We start from the raw sequence: 21,763 nt of genomic DNA, 5'->3' as shown, positions 1-21,763 counted from the left end.
GGAGTTCACCTGACCAGGTATCACAGTCACACACTACACTTCACACTCCGGCCACAGGGGGAGCAAAAGGTTCTATGTATTAGGCCACTCCTCACACTCTGGTAAATCTGGGGGCTGGATAGGAAGTTAGGGAGAAGCTGACTGGGTTTTGCCCAGGTAACATCTAGTGAGAGGAGAGCGTTACTTGGGAAGATTCAGGGGGGTCCCTGTCAGGGGTGGGATCCTGACAGAGGCCTAGCAAAGGACAGATCGTTACGGAGCCGTGCCTGCACCTCATTGCGGCGGCATCTTAAGAAAGGACACGAAGCGAAGTATATTGTGGAGAAGTGAGAAACGAGATCACAGCACAAAGGCGATAGAACCAGTAGGAGTCGTGCCCTGAGATCGGCAACATCCCTGACCGCACCTGAGAGACGAACCACTGATACTGACACCGCATCAGCCGAGAACAGGGAACCGGAGCTTCCCCGGTCAGGAAGTGTTCGCTACCGGCTGGTGTCTTGCAACCTACTATGAGGATAAACCTTGGAGCAACGAAACTGTAAATAGTTTACTGTTTGTTTTCCTGCTGTTTTAAACCCGACCAGGGTTAGTTCTTAAAGGGATCCCTTTGTTGACCCGGGATCCCTATTGTTTTATGTTTGTTTTTGCACAAGTTCATCAGTGTTCTAAAAGACTGCTGGATCATGGACGGTGAATGATTCACAAACTGTCACTGTATATAGTTTGCACCTTCTTAAAGGTGCCCCCTACTGGTTTTACAAAAAGAAGAGCTTTTTGAAGAGACTGTTCCGGATTACAGCGCAGAAGTTCTTGCTTTAAACGGACTTGCAACTTGAGAGTTGCACTACCTCAAAGAGACTTGGTTTCCCTCTTAAAGGGAATGTCTAGTTATGCACTTAGTTTAACCCATAATGTTGCCTTAAATAATTAGATAGTAATAATGTTTTACATAGTAGTAGTATGTAGATAGAAAGACAGTAATAAGGAATGGAAATGTCGATAATGATATGTGAATAAAATTGAAGTTAAAGTGATTATTAGAGCTGATGATAGAAAGCCAAGGAAAGATGCAGTAGGCCCGTGGGGGTAGACAAGAGAGTCCTGCATATGAGGAGAGCTAGGAGAAAAATGTTGATTTGCACTTTAGTCTTGTAGTATGCCTTTAGTGGGTACCTGCCCTTATTCCCTTAAAGGAAAATTATTGTTCGAGAAAAGTTTGCACTTAAGTAGATAGTAGATAGTATGCCCGGCTGGGTAATGATAGTTATTTATAGCTAGTTATTTAATAAGTGTTATTTAAAATCTTCAACACAATGTAAATATGTTTCTGTTTGTAACGTTCAAGTGTCCTCACCTCCCATAAAGGGAAGCACTGTTAAAATTTACTTGTTTACAGCATTTCAAAATTTTGTATGTCTTTGGCTAACATGTATTGTTGTTCTTTCCCAGTCCGGGAGTACTGGATTTAACGGGGGTGGGAGTGCAGCGCCCCAGAGACCTGGTCGTTGCAGTAATGTCGCTCTGCCGCTAAGGGGAGTGATGGTACGTCTGATGGCACTAAAGGAGTTCACCTGACCAGGTATCACAGTCACACATTACACTTCACACTCTGGACATCAGGGGGAGCAAAGGGTTCTATGTATTAGGCCACTCCTCACAATCTGGTAAAACTGGGGGCTGGATAGAAAGTTAGGGAGAAGCTGACTGGGTTTTGCCCAGGTAACATCTAGTGAGAGGAGAGCGTTACTTGGGAAGATTCAGGGGGGTCCCTGTCAGGGGTGGGATCCTGACAGAGGCCTAGCAAAGGACAGATCGTTACGGAGCCGTGCCTGCACCTCATTGCGGCGGCATCTTAAGAAAGGACACGAAGCGAAGGATATTGTGGAGAAGTGAGAAACGAGATCACAGCACAAAGGCGATAGAACCAGTAGGAGTCGTGCCCCAAGATCGGCAACATCCTTCTGAGGCGCGTAGCCAGCGGCCGGAACGCCGATGAAGTAATAGACTCGACGCATTACTTTGAACTACGGCAGGGCAGTTAACTTTAGGTTGGCTGCCTCACCTTTTACACCTAATGAAGACAATGGAGGCAATTGTGGGAGAGGGGCGTCCCTAGGGTCCCTATAAAATAACTCCAGGCCTACCCCATCATACGGGTGCGTCCTATCCATATCATCTGGGGGACGGAGAGAAAGAACAGAAACATACACGACAGTTGTGAGGACTATCCCGTGGTGCTCAGCAGGGAGGTACTACAACACCCAGGCGCTAGTAGGTAGGCTACTGATTTCCACCTGTAAAGGGAACTCTGGATGTGCCTTCGGACCGGCCGGTCTCAGCCAGCCCTGTTAGCAGTGCTCTGGATTGCGGATGCCGAAGCCTTCAGTAAAAAGGTAAAGAGACTGCAACCCTGTGTCCTCGTCATTTACTGCGACCTACACCATTACCGTCTACTCATCAAGGGAAGCCCTGGGGACATAGTTCACCTGTGGGAAGTTACAACATCTAGCTGCCATTCCATCACCCCAGCGGACCCCTAGCAGCGTTGGTCACCCTGACCGAATACCACAGGTGGCGTCACGAACACTTGACAAACTTTCACCTACACCTTTAATTGGGCGCCCCTTAGCAGGGCCACGGACCGGGTCAGGCCACCGTGACATCCCCAGAACCGAGAGACCCGGTACCGAGTACCCCGCTGCCCTGCATCTGGGGGCCGCTCCATATGCACATGCCTGCGTGTTTTCACGGACCATGTGTCGTGTGCAAAACACGGAGACATGTCTGTTTTTCTCCGGCAGCACGGTCCGCAAAGCGTCCCGCACACGTGCACACGGAGAACAGTGTGCACTCTCCTCCATGTGCACATACCGCCGCAGCAGAAACAGCGCTACAGTTAAGCGCTGTCCCTTGCATGTGGTGCTGAAGCGGCATTCATCCCTTCTGTCCTGCTCGGCTGAAAGCAGCGCTTGCAGGAGAGAAGGGATGAAAGATCAAGTTTTTTTGTTAAAAATAAAGTTTGGGGTCACCTCCCGCGTACCACCTCTTCCCACCCCACCTCCTATAGGGGTGGAGCCACATATTCATCACTGTAATGAGCGGTACCACGTGACCGTTCACTCAGGACAGGCTGCCGGTGCTGAGAGGAGGCATCGCGGGAGCTGGGTGAGTATTTCTCTGCAAGCCGGCAGGTGCGTGGGGGTGGAACGCGGGAGGTGACCCCAAACTTTATTTTTAACCAAAAAAACCTTGATCTTTCATCCCTTCGCTCCTGCAAGCGCTGCTTTCAGCCGAGCAGGACAGAATGGATGAATGCCGGCTTCAGCACCAAACGCTGGGGACAGCGCTTACTGTAGCGCTGTCTCTCCTGCACTGTCCGTGTGGTCTTCAGGCAGCACACGGGCGGCACACGGCTGCCGCCCGTGTGTCATACTGATGTGCCACGTGAGCACACGGACACGGATAACTCCGGTACCGTTTTCTCCGGTACCAGAATTATCTGGACGTGTGAGACTGGCCTAAGCAGTACTATACAGCCATATATAGGGTATTTCTACATTCAGCAGAAATTATGGAACACATTTTGGTGCCATTTTTACCCATTTCCCAGTGTGAAAATGTAAAATCTGGGGCTAAAACAAAATTTTGGTGGTAAAAATGTAATTATTTTTTCTTCACTTCCCAATGGTATAAAATTCTGTGACCCACCTGTGGTGTCAATATGATCACTGCATCCCTGGATGGATTCATTGAGAGGTGTAGTTTGTAAAAAAAAATGGTTAATTATGGGGGGTATTGCTGTCCTGGCACCTCAGGGGCTCTGCCAATGTGACATGGCACCCTCAAACCAGTGCAGCAAAATCTGAACTCCAACATTTCCCTCCTTCCCTTCTGAGCGTTGCACTTTGCCTCAAAAGTAGTTTTCGACCACATATGTGGTATCAGTGTAATCAAGAGAAATTACACAATAAGGCTGCCATCACACGTTCAGTATTTGGTCAGTATTTTACCTCAGTATTTGTAAGCCAAAACCAGGAGTAGAACAAATAGAGGAAAAGTATAATAGAAACATATGCACCACTTCTGCATTTATCACCCACTCCTGGTTTTGGCTTCCAAATACTGATGAAAAATACTGACCAAATACTGCTAGTGTGACGGCAGCCTAAGTTTGAGGATCCATTTTCTCCTGTTACCCTTGTGAAAATAAAAAAATGGGACTAAAAGAACATTTCTGTGGGAAAAATGTTATTTTTTTTATTTTCACGGCTCAACCTTATAAACTTCTGTGAAGTTCAAGGTGTTCATGACACATATAGGTAAATTCCTTTAGGGGTCTAGGGAGTTTCCACTGTTTAGGCACATCAGGGGCTCTCCAAACGCAACATGGTGTCCTCTAATTATTCCAGCAAATTTTGTATTCAAGAAGTCAAATGGCTCTCCTCCCCTTCCGAGCCCAGCCGTGCGCCCAAACAGTAGTTTTTCCACAATTATGGGGTATCGGCGTACTCAGGAGAAATTGCACAACACCTTTTGGGGTTCATTTTCTCCTATCACCCTTGTGAAAATAAAAAAAACTGTCAAAAGTAAAACTTTTCTGAAAAAAAGTTAAATGTTCATTTTTTTCTTTCCATGTTTCATTAATTCCTGTGATGCATCTAAAAGGTTAATAAACTTCTTGAATCGAATTTTGAGCACCTTGATGAGTGCAGTTTTTAGAATGGTGTCCCTTGTGGATATTTTCTGTCATTAAGACCCCTCAAAGTCACTTCAAATGTGATGTGGTCCCTAAAAAAATGGTTTCATGAATTTTGTTGGAAAAATTAGAAATTGCTGGTCAACTTTTAACCTTTCTATAAAAAAAAATTAAGTTTAAAAAATTGTGCTGATGTAAAATAGACATGTGGAAAATGTTATTTATTAACTATTTTGTGTGACATAACTCTCTGATTTAAGGGCATAAAAATTTGAAAATTGCGACATTTTCGACAATTTTTTTTTCCACAAATAAATGTAAGTCATATCAAACAAATTTTGCAACCATCATGAAGTACAATATGTCACGAGAAAAAACATTCTCAGAATCAATGGGATCCGTTGGAGCATTCCAGAGTTATTACCTTATAAATTGACACTGACCAGAATTGTAAAATTTAGCCTGGTCATGAAAGTGAAAACAGGCTAAGTGGTGAAGGGGTTGAATTCTTAAAAGTTGGTCCAGATGGTAAAAGGAAAAAAAAGAAAAAACATTGAAAAATAACAAGCTGATGAAGAGGGAGCATCTTGGAAACTACAGATGAGTTTGTCCGTAGGTTACTTGTGCGGGAGGCCATGTGATCAATAGTCATTTATAATAGAAAGCTTTTGATGATATCTGTGTTCGAAAGCTTTACTTTTTTCACTCTTCTTGTAATCCAACGACCTATTTTACTACTTCAGTGCTATCTTTTGTTGGGTAAGTAGCTTAAGGGGTAAATGGGATTTCTCACAGCATCTCAGAACTTTTCACATTGACGTGGCCGATGGCTACATCTATTCATTCTTCTGATAGAACCCATCTCTTTGGCCCAACTCTCAATCTGATCCATGTGACATATCTCATTGACATGTCCCATGGAGAAAATCCATTCAATTGTTCTTCTAAAGTTCTTCTCATTTAGCACATTAATTTTCATTCTATTTACCATGATCTAACCATGAATTTTTCTTTCTCACCCCGACCACTCTTCCAGGTACCACGTTCACTATGTCATCCCGTACGACGGAGACCAGTCAGTGGTGGACTCATCAGAGAATTACTTTGTCACCGACAATGTAACTAAGCAGGAGATTGACCTGATGCTGGGACTCTTGTTAGGATTTTGTATAAGCTGGTTCTTGGTCTGGATGGACGGGGTTCTACATTATGCTGTCAGAGCATGGAGGACCAGTAGACGATATGGTAAGTGCATGATTTATTCATTATTTCCAGTTATCTCTGAACAGACCCATTGGCAGCAATTTCGAAGCTTGGCCAACATGACCAACACAGGTGAAACAGGTTACCCTATGAACTGGGTCTACTTCCTGCTAGTGATGAGCGAGTATACTAGTTGCTTGGGTTTTTCCGAGCACACTCAGGTGGTCACCGAGTATTTGCTAGTGCTCAGAGATTTAGTTTTCGTTGCCGCAGTTGCATGATTTACGGCTGCTAGCCAGGCTGAATATATGTGAGGAATGCCTGTTTGTTAGGGAATTCCCACATGTATTCAGGCTGTCCCGCAGCCGTAAATCATGACGAAAACTTAATCTCCGAGCACTAACAAATACTTGGAGATCACCCGAGCAACGAGTATACTCGCTCATCACTACTTCCTACATAGTGGTAAAGTTTTTGAGATTTTCTTGAAGGGAATCTGTCACCCCATTTTAGGCCTATAAGCTAAGGCCACCGCCATCAGGGGCTTATCTACAGCATTCTATAATGCTGTAGATAAGCCCCCGATGTAACCTGAAAGATAAGAAAAACATGTTAGATTATACTCATCCAGGGGCGATCCCGGTGTGGTCTGGTCCGATGGGCGTCGCGGTCCGGTGCTTCCCATCTTCATGTGATAACATCCTCTTCTTTGCTTCCTGTCGCGGATCCTGCCCAGGTGCACTTTGTCTGCCCTGTTGAGAGCAGAGCAAAGTACTGCAGTGCGCAGACGCCGGGAAAGGTCAGAGAGGCCCAGCGCCTTCGCACTTGAGGCTCCCATCGGACCGGACCGAACCGGGACCGCCCCTGGTTGAGTATAATCTAACTTGTTTTTCTTATCTTTCAGGTTACATCGGAGGCTTATCTACAGCATTATAGAATGCTGTAGATAAGCCCCTGATGGCGGTGGCCTTAGCTTATAGGCCTAAAATGGGGTGACAGATTCCCTTTAATAATTAACAATTCTTAATATCTTGTTTTACCTTTCTTTCTTGTGGTTTTGGTTTGGTGGTATTCAATGAGTTGGCCTCAGTTGCGCCGACCTAAATAAGACACCGGTCCATCAAGAACAAGCTGTAGAATTTTCCTGTTGTGTTGCTCCATAAGTAGCAGAATAAATTTATTGTGCCTTTATTAAGGCTAGACTCGAATATGTTGGTCAAATCATGGATTCTGCTGCGAGTTTATCAAAACTGAAACTCAAAAATGGTTTTAATCATATCATAGAGGTACTCCAAGGTGGTATAAAAATGACTCTTCCAAAAAAAAGTAGCTTCCCTGTCCATCAGTTTTGTGTGGTTCAGTAGTTCAGTCGTAATTTTTTCAGTAGAGCTAAGCTTTAATGCCAGTCCCAACCCTTGGACCTGTGTCTGACTATTTCTGGAAGAAGGCAGCCATGGTTTTATAATCTTGGTCCACCTTTCACAGGGTTACCACGACAGTGTGGAGCCAGAAGACCGCAGCGTCTGATTGATCCTACTCCACGCTGAGAACAAGCACTTCTCCTTCATTTTCATGGTGTTTATTCCTTCTGGCAGAACAGGGGTTAATTGCCCATGTTGGAATTCTCTGTGCTAGTACCTGAGCTCAGATAGCCACTACTTTCCTCTTTATAATCTGGGCTCTGTTGCAAATCCTTGTCAGAGCTAGCATTTGCTGCATGGCTTCCGGAGGGATAGGTATTCATATGAGAAAGGGTGTTTGAGAAGTTATTAGTGACTGTTGCTTGGTTTGTATGTGAGGTAATTCACTATCCTTCTCTATTTTGGTTTATTCCCCTGCCTCCACACCCCAGTGCATTCCTCTGTTATATGTGAGTGAATATTTTGTATGCTTGGAGTTTTCTGTTAACCCTTGTTTGTGTTGCCTTGTTTGTCGGGTTGGTGTACTACAGTGCACAGCAGCACCCCTCTTCCATGGGTGGGGGAAGAGAACAGGCGGAGGGCTGACTCAGGACATAAGGCAAGGATGGAGGCCATGGCATCTTCACCTTCAGAAGTATCCCAGGGAATAGGGCAAGCTAGGTGCCCCCTAGTGTTAGGGATAGGGAGGAACCTGACAGCTGTGTGGTAACACCACCGCTTTCAGTTTATAGTTCCAAGTTTAATGCGCATGCTCCAGCTTGGCAATGTTTCACACATGCGCAGAATTTCAGGGGCGGACATGAAGATGCAAGGCAGCACTGCTACTATCAATCAAGAAAAGAGGAAGATGCAGGATTCTACAGCTGAATCACTTGCCATGCTGAAGGCCAACCATTGGGCAATTGTGATCTAGTTAGCAAATAGATTAAACGGTAATTTTCCCAGCAACAATACTATTATCATCAGTAAATAGGGGATCTGTCACCAAATCAAATGTATCCAGTTTTTGCTCTTATTTTATTCCCACTGTATTCCTTTTTTTTTATAAATCCACCATATGGTTCCAGAGATATGGGCCTTTATATTTAATGCTTATTTTTTTGCTCTTTACAAAGGAGCGTGGCTCACAGGATCCTCTGGGGCATGTCTTTAGGCTGCTCTTCATAATTACCCTGTGATCCACGCCTCCTTGTAAAAATCATAAAATACTAGCACTAAATTAAAATGCCCATATCTATGGAACCGTATTACGGATCTGAAAAAAATAAAAAAACAAAATACAAAGGTAAGAGGTGGGGATTAAATAAGAGGAAAAACTGGCCACTTTTGATCTGGTGACATTCTTTTTAAGACATGCTTTATCATATTTGCGAGTGCACTAGCTGGGACTGTTATTAGTTTTACAGGTAGAAATTGTTAACATACCCCTTTAATCGTTCATACTAACAAATCCCTGTTGATCCTCAAGAAGGTAAAACCTCCCACCCTTGACCTGCATACATTGATCTGACGACGGTCAGACAGATCCCTGGATTTACTTTCCACTTTGGTCATTTAAGTTATCAGGTATATTGCTTACTTCAAGAAAAAAGTGCAGTGAATCTCTCCTCATTTAGGTCCATTGAGTGAAGGCTTATTTTATTTAGGGTCTGCGAATAACTTGTATTTGTATAAAGATATCATGACTCCTATTAAAGAAAGTTACTTTTTACAACTAATGAAGTTTTGACGCAGTGAGAAATTAGTATATAAGACTGGACAGTATAGAGGAAGGATAGTTTCAACCATCCATGTAATATGTCAGGTCATCAGATATACTTGAGCATGTCCCTGGAGGATCTGGAGGGCCCTGAGATAGGAGACACTGTTATGTTACAAAATGTCCCTATAACCCTTATTGAAAACCTACAAACCTCATTAGTCAGTGGAATCAGCATCATTATAGTCGCGATGGCTCTATTAACGGATGCTATGACGCTAATGCGAACAGAGCCTTAGCCACCAAAAAGGTCATAATGGCTTAGCCCAGCTCTATAGGTAATCATTAGAATATGGCTGAAGGTAACGTAGTGACGTACGTCATTGAATTTGGGGTGTCCTCGATCCTTCATCTTAGTTTTTTCAGCTGTTGGTTGCCTCCTATTCAATGTGTTTTTTTGGACTATTGTGGTAAATCGTGTTACCGCTCTGGTTCTTGTTTTTGAAACCCTTGTGGGTTATATTTTCAATTCCTCATCAGTGCTTCCAATAAGATGTGGGAAAGGAATGGGTGAAAATGGCACACTAATGAGGTCAACAAGCCGTAGGCCGGTTTTACACATCTGACTTTTCAGTGTCCGGATCGGCTGTGAATCTTCTGAGCCGAAGTCAACAACCTGAGCCTCACATATGATTTTGAAGCTCTTGAGTAAAGGTCTGGAGACCCGTGGCCAGTCCGGACATATTCTGATGGTGAAAGTCAGATTTTTTTAAACTGGTCTTAAGGTGGATTTACACACATCGTGGGTTTACACCCCCGACAAATCCACTGTACAAATCTGCATGTTTGGCATGGAAATATACCCGTAATAATAAAAAATCTCCACAAGGAGATAAAAGAAGATGGGCATGTTCATTTTGCCTAAACTTTCCCCGATGCACATGCATGCTTGGCTCAGCTGAGTGTGCAGGTGCATTGTACAGGAACACGGAAGTAAGAGGTGGCCTGACTCCGCTGGTGACAGATTTTCTCCAAAGAGCGCAAAAGGATTAGGTGTTTAAGTTCAGTATGTCAGATCCATCACTCCCTTAACATTATCTATTGGGGAGAAGATAGTGGACCGGTCCTGCTGAAATCCACGGGATCCACCTTTAAGCTGTGCAATAATTTAGATGGAGAAAATAGTCAGGTACCTGGAGAAAAAAGTTGAGCCTTAACTCAAAATTCAAGACTCTAACTAAGCATGACGATGTAACGTTAGAGATAAAGAACAGAAGTTTTAGGTTTTGCATCCTTCGTCTATAATGAGATGAAAATTTTCTAGGATCCAACATATCTTTAATTCCTGGCATTCTCACATCATTATACAAGGATTGCTCCGTTCATAGGATCATTTCAAAAAACGACTTCAAGAAATCAGACTGTGCCCAGGAGGACTTGTCACCAAGAGTTTCTTGAAGATGTCAGGATGTGTTTCGATTCCTGAGGCCACAAATGTCTCAAAAGTAACAGGAATCACCCGTGACATTGAGGGTATGTGCACACGTCAGGATTTCTTGCAGAAATTTTCCTGACAAAATCCGGACAATTTTGCCAGAAATCCGCAATTTTTTTTTTTGCGTTTTTTTTTTGTGTGGATTTTTTGCGGAATTTTTGCGGATTTTCTCCTGACACTCCAAAATCATGGGAAATCCGCAAAAAGAATAAACATGTTGCTTCTTTTTGCAGAAAAAAACGCAAAATTTGCACAAAAAATGCGGAATGCATTCTAAATGATAGGATGTATAATTTAAGCGTCTTTGGTGCAGAATTATTGCATTTTTATCGGGGAATTCCGCAAAAAAAACACAAAAATTCCTGAAGAAATCCGGACGTGTGCACATACCCTCATTGTGTTTGACAGTAACAACAGTTTAGTGAAAGTGCATTTTATATCGTACCCATATCCTATCAGCCGAATCTCCAAATTCTACTTATCTGTGACCCATGCAAGCAATAAATCATTTTTGAACATACAAGGTCCTCCTGCCATGTCAGGAAAATGGGGACATCTTTCTGTTGGGAGCTCTCTATGCCAGAGAACAGATGCTTGGATAGAAGGGCTATCCCACTTGATTAACTCTTTCATCTGATCACACTGGAGATGTCCTTTGATTTGCACGGGCTTCTGAAATCCCCTCCGCTAAAGTAGGAGCTGGCATTTGCAGTGGCTTTCCGCTCTGACCCATGCCACCGACATTTATAGAGGAGCTTACAAAAGATGACTACCCAATTATTTTTCCCATTTCACACTTTACGACTCTTCCATGCCCTTATTAATGTACTTTTGGATGTCCAGGCTCCATCTAATAATGGAGCATCCCTGTGCCCACATGAGAAACCTTAACATGCTTATTTTAGAAACACTTTGGTGGGGTCAAGGAGATTTCCTAATTTTTCTAGAAGTCCTGGAGATGTTGCCTTTTTTGAGAACCGCCTGAATTTACTAGCATGCTCTATATTAGGTTGTGCAGAGGTAGCAGATACACAATAGTACCTAAAATAGATCATAATAGCTCATACTTTTTTCCCCCTGTAAAACAGAGTCAGATATAATAATACCAATCAGTGGTAAGGAGGAAGTCAAGATGGCCGGCCAGCCAGCCAGACGAGTGTTTTGAACCTCTTGCTTCATCAGAGGTGTGTGAGAGAGTCTGGAGCCCCAGAGGAGCCTCAGGTGGCCCAGTCTGAAATAGATCTCTTCTGTTTAGTGCTGATTGTCTCTAAATGGGATTGTGCACTGCTGGAATTTTTGGGCCCTGAGCCGATTAGAGGATCCTTGTTGGGTCAGTCTGATCCTACACATGGGTTGCATCTCATCTTTCCCAGTTGCATGAATGACAATTGACCTACTTAAGCTTTGCTACATTTTTCCTTGCTTTATTGACGTTGAGGCCCATGGAAGCTTCAATGTTGACCTTATTAGCTGTCACATAGCCTTTCTGGAAATCTACTACATTTTTAAGACCTTCATTGTTAAGGATTGGGATTTTTTTTGGAGGAATGTTCTATGAAGGTATATCTATTGTCTTATTTCTATCCAGGGAAGGGATGAGGAGATGTTCCTCTCTTGAGATACCACCACATTGGAGAAAAGAAGATAATAATTTCTAATTTTAGTTCCTCAAGATGCTAAGAATAAATGTAAGGAAGTATGAATTACCATCCAGCCGGTGATGATTTTAATGAGACGTTGATACGCGGGCTGACAATAGTTACAATTATAGGACACTTGTTACCTCTTATTACCTCTTTTCCGTCTTCTTTTTTTTTCTTAAATCCCATTAAAAGTCTATTAGTTTCTCATTAGCCTCAGTGAGAGGCCGCTCTAGAGAATTCTGGTACAGACAAGTGGCCGTTATCGGAGACGATGCAACTAAATCTACCGTCACCCCCCATATGTGCGTCGTCCTCGCTGTGTCATAGCGTGGATGTAGAGCGTGGATGCAGCTGATAGGAGGAGCTGTAAGTGCAGATCTGCGCCCACTGCTGCTCACATCGGCACGCACATCAAGAAGATAATGTCTCCTGTTATGACGGCCTTTCACATTTCTGATGAGAACATTCTTGACAATATAGATAAATGAGGGGACATATTTGGGTACAGGGCCTCGAGGTCTGTGCTTAGTCTGCTGGATAATGCCTGATTTTAACTACTGCTCCTCTTTCCATAGGAAAATGCTCCCAGTAACAAATCTTGACAACTCGGCATCTGTTATGTTGTTTAAGAGGGAAGCGTACATAATAAGGCCGGGTTAACACAGGGCAATTATGTGGTTTGTATTGTGTTATTTCGTTAAAAAAAAATTGGAAAAGCAGCCAGATAGTATCTCTATATCTCCAAGTATCTAGTTACAGTTTTTTTCCTATAGCAGAATTGATTCCTAGTCACATATATAGTTACATAGGTTGAAAAAAGATCTAGTTCCACCTTTCGCCACCAAATGTAATTTTTTTTTTACGTGAGTCTCTCCAGGTCTCGAAACCACAACCTTAAAACATTTCAGACACTGATACTTTGCCACAAGAATGTTGTGCCTTTAGAGGCAGCACATACAGTCCATATAGGTCCAGTAATATCAGCCAATAGAGCAGGCAAGACAGCCTTAACTAGGATGATACCCACCGTGGTATCTTCTGTTTGGGCACCATCCATGTTTTATAGAGTCATACAGTGTTCAAAAATGCATGCCAAACAGTTACTAGTAGAGATGGGCGAACCTGAACGGTAAAGGTCGAGGTCCATACCGAACACCTAATGTTTGGGTACGGACCCTGAATATGGACTTCTCCAGAAAGTCCATGTTAGTGTTTGGATTCAGCACCCTGGACATCGGGTGTTTCCCATGCTGTCATCTGCATGACAGCGCAAGAAACATTGGTGGCTTTGATCAACGGTAAGATTACTACACCTGATCAGAGAGCTGTAGTTCCTATGATGTCAGATGAAAGTGTGAGCCAGCAGCTGTGACCGGCGGTAAAAAGTTTACCGCTGGTCACAGGCCTCGGCTGATGAGAGAGTACTGTCCCCATCAATCTACGACTGCTGTTACTTATAACAACGAGAACAGGCGCCGCTGATGGGAGTATTCATCATCTGGTGCCTGATCTAGAAATAAATAAGTGTAAAAAAATTATGTGAGGTCTGTTCTATTTTTGATAATCAGCACAGGAAAAACTGACAGTTGTGGGCTGCAACCCTCAGCTGTCAGCTTTATCATGGCTGGTTATCAAGAATAGAGGCCTCTCCATGCCTTTTTTTAAATTATTAAAATAAAAGATTTTAAAAGACAGCGTGGGGTCTCCCCCATTTTTGACAACCAACCAGGCTAAAGCAGACAGCTGGGGGCTCATATTCTCAGGCTGGTAAGGGGCCATGAATATTGGAAAATTCTCACGGTGCTCATGGTGATCTCATTGAGGTCACTGAAGTTCATTGTCCCTGCTTACAGTGAAGTGCCAGTGGGAACGCAGTCTTAATGACCTGCGGTAACCTCAATCACGTCACCGCTAGTTACTGAGGCTGCGCTCACAGCACCTCACTCTCCCATTGTTTTCAGACTGGACGGTCACATCATGACACCGTCCAGGTTGTAAACCACAAGGATGACAAGGATTACGGCATGTGACATCTTCACTTTGGACAGGTGAGGGTTATGGTTGTTTATTATTTTTCTGTTTTTAAAGGGGGCAAGGGCTTCAGTGGAATGGGCGTAAGGTGAGTATAACTATTTTTAAATAAATTTGTAAAACAGGGTGTGAATTTTTACTTCAAATAAAGGACTTTTTTCTGGGTGTTTTTATTTACTATGTGACTACGGGGTTAGACGCCGGGAAAGCACCAGAATTGGTGCATCTAATAGGGCAAAAATTCAGTTTGGGCCTCCCTCCAAACACATATGCAATTTGCACACTTAGTCACATGCCGACTAGCTGCTCTCCCTAATTTTCTCTGACAAAATTGAGAGAAGTTGGAGAAAAGCTAGTTGTCACATGACTGTAAGTATGAAAATCGCATACGAGTGAAGTGACCATGTGATGACTGCTGGAACCAGTAAGCAGAGCTGAATCCCGATACTGAGTATATTACATGTTGTTAAGATTGGCATGCTACATGACTTCATTTTATAATTAAAGGACTTTTCCAGGTTTGAGATGAAAATCTGCAGTCACTCTAGGTGACTGCAAACTTCTTAATTCTCACAGCGCCGGTGGCAAGAGTGGACGATCATGTCAGCACAAGTATGCCATTTGTATACTTCTGGACACATTCCGACTAGATGTGTCCAGCCTCACCCAATTCATTTTCATTTAGTGAGGCCATGCAATATGACTGCATCTATCCAAATTGCTGGCACCAGAGTATCTGGACAGCGTGCAGTGCGCTCTGTGAGAATTCAGAAGTCACATAGAATGACTGCAGACTCATCACAAACTTGGAAATCCCTTTAATGGTCCTAACATAAATAAAAACATGACAATTAGCTAGTATCACAAAAACATTTGCATCCAGATACCTGATAGGTGTCGTTGACTCTGATTGGAGTCGTTCCCTTTCTTTTCTTCATCTTGTCCAGACTCCATGATGACTTTGCACAGCGACAGCTCTTCTCTGCAGACTTCCATCTGCTCCGGTCTTCTGCAGCATATCCCCACAAGATGCACTTAAAAATAAGATTGTTATTATAATGCTCCTGAATAAAAATATCTGCCTTTTGCTGAGCCCCTGAATAAATAATTGTCTCTCACAAAATATGACTAACACATTGTCCTTCTTATGGTACATGACCTCCACACTGCCCCATCCTTTCCATACTGGGCCCCCTCTTCACATTGTCCTCTCACAATGTATAGGGTCCAGTCTTTATACTGTGCCCCCCTCATCACATTCGCCATCCTTGGCTTACTATCCGTTTCCTGGCTGTGCTTTTACACTGTCCCCTTTTGCTATCCCCTCACACTACTAATTCTCTTCTGTTACCACTCATGCTTTTCTCCCCCATATTGTATCCTCACATTATTCCCCTCAATAATCTCCTCACACATTTCCCCCTCGCTCCTCATACTGTCTCCTTTCACATTCCCCTGATAACCATACTGTCTCCTCATGTATGTACCCCTTTGCTCTCCATACTGCCTCCTCATACATCCCCCTAACTCCCCATACTGTGCCTGCACACATTCCATCACCCTCCATACTGTGTCCACATACATTTTTCCTCTCGCTACTCATACTGTATCTGCATCCATTGCCATAGTGCGTCTTCACCCATTCCCCCACTTGTTCCCCATACTGGGCCGTATACATCCCCCCTCGCTCCCCATACTGTTTTCACATTCTTCCGCTCCATTCTGTGCTTTCACCAACCCCCCCACTTACCATACTGTGTCTGCACCCAACCCCCTATACACATCCATTCTCCCCACTAACCATATTGTGATACTAAGCTATATGATCAGTCCATAATTTTTAGTCGGAAGTAAGAAAAAAAACCTGGCAAACTAAATATCCAGACTATCAAGGATGAATTTACTCAAGCTGTTTCCTAATGTCTAACCAAATACTTTTATCTATGTAATGGTTTCTAGCATTTTAGTCTAAAGCCCCCAATACAAGTTAGATGGCTGAAAGTCGATCGTTCATTTCGTCAACAGCTATCTCCTCCGACTTACCAGCTTATCCCAGGAAGAACAAAAGGATCAGTAGTCCGACTTAGAACATCCTGGATCCAGGCCATTTCAGAGAGTCTTATCACTGGGTTATCAGTAGCTTCCAGTTCAATGCCTAAGGGTACCGTCTCACAGTGGCACTTTGATCGCTACGACGGCACGATCCGTGACGTTCCAGCGATATACATACGATATCGCAGTGTCTGACACGCAGCAGCGATCAGGGACCCCGCTGAGAATCGTACGTCGTAGCAGATCGTTTGAAACTTTCTTTCGTCGCTGGATCTCCCGCTGTCATCGCTGGATCGGTGTGTGTGACACCGATCCAGCGATGCGTTCGCTTGTAACCAGGGTAAACATCGGGTTACTAAGCGCAGGGCCGCGCTTAGTAACCCGATGTTTACCCTGGTTATCATTGTAAATGTAAAAAAAAAAACCACTGCATACTCACATTCCGGTGCCTGTCACGTCCCTCGCCGGCGGCTTCCCGCACTGACTGTGAGCGCCGGCCGTAAAGTGAAAGCAGAGCACAGCGGTGACGTCACCGCTGTGCTGTGCTTTACGGCCGGCACTGACACAGTCAGTGCAGGAAGCAGACGGCGCTGGACGTGACGGACATCAGAAAGTGAGTATGTAGTGTTTTGTTTTTTTTTACATTTACATGGTAACCAGGGTAAACATCGGGTTACTAAGCGCGGCCCTGCGCTTAGTAACCCGATGTTTACCCTGGTTACCCGGGGACTTCGGCATCGTTGGTCGCTGGAGAGCTGTCTGTGTGACAGCTCCCCAGCGACCACACAACGACTTACCAACGATCACGGCCAGGTCGTATCGCTGGTCGTGATCGTTGGTAAATCGTTTAGTGTAACGGTACCCTAAGTAAATTTCCATTTTTGTGCTTACATTTTTCATTCGCTGTGTATGTACACAACAGTGTATCCATAGATAAACCTTACAGGGGCTGTCCAGGCTCATGATGTTGATTACCTATCCTTAAGATAGGTCATCGGTATCAAGTCAGTGGGGTCTGACCCCTGTTCATATAAGAACTTCATTATTAGCAAACAAGTATATAGGGCTTTGGACCAAAGGTTGTGTAAAGTCCAGATAGGAGGTAAAACCTCATTTGGTTAATGGGGCATAATAAGGTCTAATTTGGATCTTAAATATTGGGGTCCCCTCTCTGCTATACTCACTGATAAGTCCAAGAGCTATGCTTGTTGTACATTAACCCCTTAAAATACATACAGACATATTGCAGCCCAACATGTAGGTATGATCTGAAAACGCACGATTCTTCTTTGACTCACCTCCAGTCTTTCATTTAACAAAACCAAAGTATCTAGACCACAAAGGTACAGATCTTATGTCAAGGTCATTAACCTCTACAATTTCCAAGGAGGAATCTCCATTATTCTTTCTCTGAGATAAGGATAATTGCTTTAAAACCACTTTAAGCCTAGAAGAATGACATTTATTCTTATTACTGTGGAAGTAAATTGTTGGTCGGAAGGCTTCAGATCTTTAAACAGATATGTTTGAAACACCAAATCATGGAAACCTTATAAGAGTCAGAATTGATTTTGTGGGAAAGAAAACATGGAGACGTCCTAGAAAACTAATGCTGCCAGACTGGCGTTACTAGTCGAAGGAAATTTTAGTTTTCATTCTTATCTTTTCATTTGTTTCCAGAACACTGCAATACCAGCAGTCACAATTCCCGTTGGGTTTGTGTAATGTTGACAGTTAGAGTTGAGCAAAAAGAACCTCTGGACAAGAGCCCTACGAACCTCGTCCTACCCGCAAGCATCTTCAGCGTTTCTTCTGATTATTAGGCCCAGTATGGGATGATAGTCCATGACCACTGGACCCAGGTCCTTCATATCTTTTTGCAGAACTCTAGTTGTCACCATTTGACGACTCCCTTATGGACTGTACGTGTTTACATACATATAATGTTATATGAGTTTTATGAGTATTTGTAGACTATTGCCCCATCATGGGAAGTGTTCATTATTTGGCTAACGACTTCTTTACGCAACTAGATAATTAAAGTGTAAATGTGATTTAAAGAAAAAAAAATTTCGACATGTCATAGAGATCAGAGATGGGTCTGAGGCTCAGACACCAGCCTTGACGAAAAAAAAAGAAGCAAAAGTGTAAGCCAACCGCTGTTTTCCTCCAAGACTGAATCCATGCAGTTTCTGTTATAGGGTTTGTCCATCTTTGTAGACATTTTTTTTACTTGGGGGGCGTTAAAAAAACAACAAAAAAAATTCAATTGGGTTCGATTAAAAATTTTGCGCTATTTGGCTTTTACAGGCTCTTTGTTTCCTGGCTCGGAAAAAGACAGATAAAAGAGTTGCTCTGTTGTCATTTAATCTGAATGGTCTCAATGCCGGATTCTCAGTTAATTATTTCTGCAGCCAACAATAGACAGTGCAATACACCAAGGCTATAGAAGATAAATGGTCCAAAAACACAATGAAAAACAATTGCAATAAAGATATTCTAAGCCCAAAATGCATGAATTTAAGGTAAAAAAAATTGTCCTCGTAGATGGACAACCCCTTTTTAAGATTGTATACAGTAATTAAAAGATAAAGAGGTTCTCCAACAAAGCGGGAGTAAAAGTACAGATGGAGGTGTTCGCCCACCTGGGTGATTACCATTGATCGTAGGACAAATGTATAGGCACGACGATCAACATTGACCATGCTTGGGTGGGAAGAAAGATGACAAGACTGAAGGAGAAACAGGGTGATAATCTCCGGGTGCTGCTAAGAAGTCAGGGGTGGATATGCATGCGTTAGAAGATTGCATATTTATACAACACGTTTCGGAAGATTCTTTCTTCAGGTACATTATAACAAGAGATACCTACTCCGCTAAATGAGGAAATGGAGATGACGGTAATCCCTGTGACTTCTTGGCAACACCCGGGTATTGCAGCTCCTGATTCTTCACTGTCTGAGGAACACTCTGCTCAGATGACTGCTTCTCCTCCTTCATGTGCTTCACCAATCAAAGCTTAAGATATGTCTGCAACATGTCAAACAATTTGTGAAATGACATATTTTCAAGTTGATTTAGATTTGGTTGGTAAGTGTGATCAGACGGTAGAGGTTCCTTTAAAATATTTTGTCTTATGTTTAGGTCTTCAAGATATCTATTATTGTCTATACATCATCCATTTTGTTGCCGTTTGTCTCTCGTCTTTTCAACTCTTTCCATCTCTATTACCTTTAGTGTCAAAAAATAAAACAACCACAAATTATTGAAAATGTAGGCATGATTGGGTTTTAGAATAATGGATGAAATATTCAATGTGTTTTCTTCTTCACAGACAACTCTTGGTCGTGGATTCCCAAGTTTTGTAACTTAAGGGATTTTCGAAAACGTCACCCGCGGCAGTATGACGACACCAGTGGAAACATGGTTCACATCAAGCAGAAGCTGTATCATAATGGCCACCCAAGTCCTCGGCATCTTTGAGGGGCTATCTACAGACGGTATCCTCTACAGACAGGGGATGTAGAACTCTTCTTTCCTATTGAGGAAAAAGAAAAGCAAAAAAAACAAAACCCAGCGAATTAATTTTCCGAAATGGGAAGACAGTAGGAAACCAGTTTTATTTCCTTCGCGCCTTCTGCTTTTGCCCTTATCTGGTAGGGTGAAGGACTCAACGGTAAAGTTGCAAGGGAAAACCAGGACCTTGGTACATGTCTTGAGGCATCTGATTTTAGCATTGAACTTCTGTAAATATGTAAAAACAAAAACAAGAAAAACAGAAATTATAAAAAGACATGTCATTAATAATTTCAAAAGTGCAAGGTGTGGAGACCTCAAGACTTTCTCTATCTTTTGTGTGTGTCTGTAGTGTTGGGGGAGTGGAGGAATTGAGTGTCATTTATTGCTAATTGTCATTGATTCTAAGATCTGGTATGGGCACTACAAGGAAAAATCATATCTCGTCCTTACAGTCACTGGTTTGTAGGTGAATTAATGTGTCTATTTTTGTGCCAAATTAAGGAACGTCCAATGAGGACAACAGTACCAATAAACACTGTGGTCTTCATTGACCTGTTCGTTCCCGTAGACCTTGTCCTACTGTTTGCTTGTGAGCAGAACCTAAAGCAGCAATTTAAAGGTGCAGCTCCACTTAGAGTAAAATATGAACGTTGTATTTTTTACAGATCACATTTATTTTGTCCCCGAGCACATTCTTAGTTGTGGAATCAACTAGTTTTCTAGGTTTAAAAAAAAAAATCTATGGAAAAAAAAATTATTTGTGGATAATGTACGTGTCTGACAGTTCCAACTATCTGTGGGCTTTGTTTTTTTTGTGAGGGTCATTTTCCAAATCTTAAATTTCAGCTAAAAATTGTACTTTTCTGTTCTCAAATTCATTTGGAATTGAAATCACAAAAGTGGATCGATTTAAGAGAATTCTAATTTGGCCAAATTTACAATTTTTATTTAAAAAAATTTTTGAGGAAATTTTTGTAATTTTTCATTTTTTATGTGTTTACATTCACATGATCAAAAAGGAAATTTTTGGTTTTAACGCTACCTATTTTTCTATAGCCACAAATACAATTTTAGAATATTTGACACCACACTTTTTGATGTGAAAATGAAACCTATGCAAAAAGGATAGTTTTACATAAAATTAGAAATGAAATTTCAAATGAATATAGTAAAAGTAATAATAGAAGTTTACTTAATGTGAGGTCCTCCAATGTTTCTAAATGCTTCTCGTACTAATCGTTCCTTTCCATAAATTCTTCAAAATTCTTCTACATTTATGATAGCATGGAAAGTTATATAGACCCCCAAGGTTTTCATTGGTCACTCAAGATGCGTGACTTATGAAAATGAAGAAAAAAGGCACAACAAGCAGCGCAAGGATAACATGCCACCCGATAGATCACAATGCACTTCAGTAAGTCAACTTTTTGGAATTCTTTTTTACTTACGATATTGTGTTCAACTTAGAATTTTCACTTGTATTTTATATGTTGCTTCCAGTAATAACTCCAACATTTTAGACATATATTTGTTTCCAACATTTGAGACCTATATTTTTTGGGGTCAAAATTCTATTTTTTTTTTCTAGTAGAAATAATACATTCTGGATAGCTTTTGAAGCCAATACTTGAAATGTGACAACTTCTTTTTTTTCTACAGCAAACAATATACCCAGAGCTGTAGATATTTTTTCCCCCCCCGCACCTCCTAACTTGCTATATAAACTCCAAAAAAAAAAAAAATATGCCACCACCCATTCCATTAAAGGGTTTGTCTCATGAAGAGGTCCTGCTTCTCAACCACCGCCTGTGGGTAGACATAACTTGGTAGCCATTTACATGGATGTCTGTCCATTCAAGGCTAGGACTACACGGCAGATTTGTGACTTGATTGCCAAAGTTATGGTGTTGCCATATGACCCCATTTCCTTGTAGTTAGCAGCTACACATAACAAACTTTAGCCACACGACCTGTATTGTGGCCAAAGATGCTGTGTAGCTC

The 21,763-nt window shown here is 42.4% G+C and overlaps 1 protein-coding gene across 2 annotated transcripts in view; it reads left to right on the top strand.

Annotated features, from left to right (window-relative positions):
* TMEM240 (transmembrane protein 240) overlaps positions 1-21,490 on the top strand; it is a 63,718-nt gene extending 42,228 nt beyond the window's left edge. For both annotated transcript variants that reach the window (XM_077250150.1, XM_077250149.1), the window contains exons 3-4: positions 5,736-5,944; positions 19,578-21,490. In XM_077250150.1, the coding sequence (XP_077106265.1) occupies positions 5,736-5,944; positions 19,578-19,726 (358 nt within the window). In that variant the 3' untranslated portion in view covers positions 19,727-21,490. The remainder of the gene's footprint in view (positions 1-5,735; positions 5,945-19,577) is intronic.
* Positions 21,491-21,763: the final 273 nt, after the last annotated feature.

Source organism: Ranitomeya variabilis, chromosome 4 (genome assembly GCF_051348905.1).
Source record: "Ranitomeya variabilis isolate aRanVar5 chromosome 4, aRanVar5.hap1, whole genome shotgun sequence".
NCBI lineage: Eukaryota > Metazoa > Chordata > Amphibia > Anura > Dendrobatidae > Ranitomeya > Ranitomeya variabilis.
This window is presented reverse-complemented; position numbering and strand designations above follow the sequence as displayed.